The 3,263-nt window shown below is 40.1% G+C and overlaps 1 protein-coding gene across 1 annotated transcript; it reads right to left on the bottom strand.

Moving 5' to 3' along the window:
• Positions 1-1,427: 1,427 nt before the first annotated feature.
• On the bottom strand, positions 1,428-2,071 carry LOC131431912 (adult cuticle protein 1-like). The gene is made up of 2 exons (XM_058597865.1): positions 2,012-2,071; positions 1,428-1,936 (listed from the first exon to the last, which is right to left on the bottom strand). The coding sequence occupies exons 1-2, from the start codon at positions 2,015-2,017 to the stop codon at positions 1,565-1,567; spliced, it is 378 nt and encodes a 125-aa protein (XP_058453848.1). The 5' UTR covers positions 2,018-2,071; the 3' UTR covers positions 1,428-1,564.
• Between the last annotated feature and the right edge of the window lie 1,192 nt (positions 2,072-3,263).

The following is a 3,263-nucleotide window of genomic DNA, read 5'->3' as shown; positions in this document are numbered from 1 at the left end:
AGTAGCTAAAAGCATAGCTGTGATTAAAGATATGTTAGAATCAAGTAACGATAACTTACAAATGATAGTTAGTTCAATGTTTACGTTATAAAGAAACACTGCTGTCACCTTGTTTTAACCAGTATAACATAAAAAACATGTTCGTGCTCTTGTTGCAACATAGTTTGGACTTTGTCGTATCAGAACTAGTTGCGGATTGCTACTTGGGTCTGACATTTTTTTTTCATTTGGAAAATGTAGCTTTAAAAAATATCTAGTTATTATAATTCATAAATATTCCTACAATTTGACTTACGCCACAAATTATCATTCCTGCTTTGATGACAAAACACGAAATATCACTTTCATGTGTAACGCAAAATCGAACCCATTGTTGACGTATTACCGGATCTTTTGAAAACCGGAAAAAGGCAAATTTGGATAAAAATGCTTAGTGCGACCACAGTGTACAACGCAACACTTCATTCTCCTTGAAAAAGTAAACCCAACTTCGAATTAACACCAATTTAAAAAATCTTTTTTGGTTACACTTTGATTCACTAAAAAGAAAAATGACTTGATGTTGATTTTAATTACACAGTGTTGCCACTATAAATATTTATTAAGATAAGGTTGACAAAAAAAAACAGTGAAACATTCTCTAAAAAATTTTATTTTCATTGGTGAGCTAAAATTATACATCTTATTTAACTTGTTTTACGATTTTCTTTATACTTGGCATCATTGCTCGCGTACCCTGCAAAAGTTTTTTTTTCTTTTCACAATGTGCGGGTAGCAACATCAAAATCAGCCAATCAGAAACTGGTCCATTTTGGACCAAAAGCAGCCCCCCCCAGATGTCAGGTCTTGTCTTAGGGATTGACGAAAATATTTTCAAAAATCAAAACTGCTCATCAATCCGACAATACTTTCTCTCCAGAGAGGAAAATGTCAAATATGTGCAATGAACTCTTCTCTCAATGTTTCAATGTTCAGTTGCCTTATTTGAAGCTTCAAACGCTTGATTTTTTCGAAATATGCAGACTCAAGTTACCAAGTCAATTGGATTGACGGTATTGACAATACTTTGGATTGACAATAATATTGTCACGTGTAAGGGCCGCTATTGCTCTTGACCTGATTTTTCATTTACTACACGGATAAAAATCCATTGCCAACAGCAACACGAATGATAACATGAACTCGACCTCTGCCGGTCCGTTTAAAAGCTTCAAAGGGTTCAACGCGAAGGTCGGATGCCCTATTATCGATGCTTTCGGCTCCGAAAGAGCGGCGTTAGTGTTTGTGAATGGCCTGAATCAATCAGGAAATTCTGTGATCTATCCACATTTGTGTCAAAGATCAGCTCTATGAAAAGCAATGTTTAAATGAGTTTTGAAAGAATATTTCAATGGTTAGAGAAAGGCAATTTCACACCACTAAGTGGATTATTGTTAAACTGTGAGTTCACGTTATTTATTTGAACTAGAATTTACTAAAAAAAAATCCAAAACACTTTCAATCAGACACAATTGTTTTCACATTACACCAGCAGTCGTACAGTCGTAAATTCGTAGTCCACAGTTCAAACGGTTCCCGCAGCTGGTTCCAGGTTGAGCTGCTGCTGAGAGATGGCGTGTCCAGGAAGGGGAGCCTCGTGGATGGCACCACGATTGGCGGCCAGATAGCGAGCTTCCTTCTGAAGCAACAGTGTCGGAGCAGTGTAGGTAAACGGGACACTGTAACTGTAATACGGAGCACCATGGAAGGGCCAGGCAGTGGCGGCGGTTGGCGCAAAAGTCCATCCGTTGAAAGGTGCCGGGGCCGATACCAGCTTGGGCACCGAGTTGCTCTGGACCACCGTCGTGTGGGGCAAAGTGTAGGCCCACGGGGCACTGTAGATGAGTCCGGCTCGGGTGACTGCGACAAAAAGCACCATGACTACAGCTGCGATGCACTGTTTTTTTTAAAGATTTTATGATTATGGCGTGAATAAGAACCACTTGTCTAATGGTGAGTTCAGATTTATTACCTTCATGATTGCTTTTCTACTACGTAATGAGACCGAGATGATTTTCTTACCGCAAACTGTTAGATTCTGATGCCCGAAAGACCCGCTGGATGGCTTTTATATGGACGATAGGCCAACGATTCCCGCCAGCTGTGGACGCACATCCCGGATCCAAGAATGGGGGTCGTGCCACGTATGGTGGCAGTTTGTTTTGCCTTTTCCGTCCTCCGCCCCAGGTCCGTGATCATATGATATTCCAGTGATGCCTGCCTGATCTTCCTACATACAGCCGCGGAAGTTTAGTTCTTTGTAAAAGTCAGTACATCAAGAAAGAAAATATCCACCACCGGAGACGGAATGAGGCAAGACAAGAAGCGATTAAACGGTATTTCAATCAAAAGAAAGATTGCCACAGAGCAAGACACGGTCATAACGCCTACGATGTGGTGCGCCTTCTGATTTAATTTGGAGCGTTAAAATGGTTATTTGATTGATTCGGATCAGGCAAACCTTTTACGGCAGGACACCGACACTGCGGGTTGTGTTTTTGTTTTGCGGTGGATGATTGAATTGTAACGATGTATTTCCATCAGCCGCTTAATTTGTTTTTTATAGAATGCATTCTTGAGTTAGCATGCAGCGATGCAATTTGGTAATTGTTGGTTTTGAGTTTTTGATGATTTGGGATTGTTTTATCTCTGGTGGGAAGGCTAGATGGGATTGGCATATAAACTTGATTCGGCACTAATAGTTTCCCATTTCATGTAGTGAAGAAAACTGCAACAGTAAAACTTCCTTCGATTTCTCAGCGAAGCTTGAACCGCTTTTCACAAATCTTGATTAAAATTGAAGCTCTTACTCAATTGCATCCGGATCTTACTTCCGGTTCACAATAACAATTACAGGGCGATAAGTGTCAAAGCTTTCAATCAAACGAAACGAAACCAGTACGAACCGCGTTACGAGCTGGCACGGAAAAAGAAAACACAACTCGCCTCTACAAACAATGTACTCAGTGGGCTTTGTTCAATTTCGTACATGCTATATAGAAAACGAAAACCAACACCTAAGCCGATTACTTATTCACTTTCCTCAGATAGAGCATTACCGATTTTAACAAACTTAGGTTCATCCGAATATAACTTTCGGTTCCGGAATTACGGAATGAAGAGTATTAAAAAATGTATAGCGTCACATTAGGCGTCGATGCCAATAACGTGGAAAAATACTAAACTGGGCTCGAAACTGTTCCAACTGATAGTCATTGTTGAGA

The sequence above is a fragment of the Malaya genurostris genome, chromosome 2, assembly GCF_030247185.1.
Source record: "Malaya genurostris strain Urasoe2022 chromosome 2, Malgen_1.1, whole genome shotgun sequence".
Classification (NCBI taxonomy): Eukaryota; Metazoa; Arthropoda; class Insecta; order Diptera; family Culicidae; genus Malaya; species Malaya genurostris.
The sequence above is the reverse complement of the archived record's forward strand: the minus strand, read 5'-3'. Positions and strand labels throughout refer to the sequence as shown.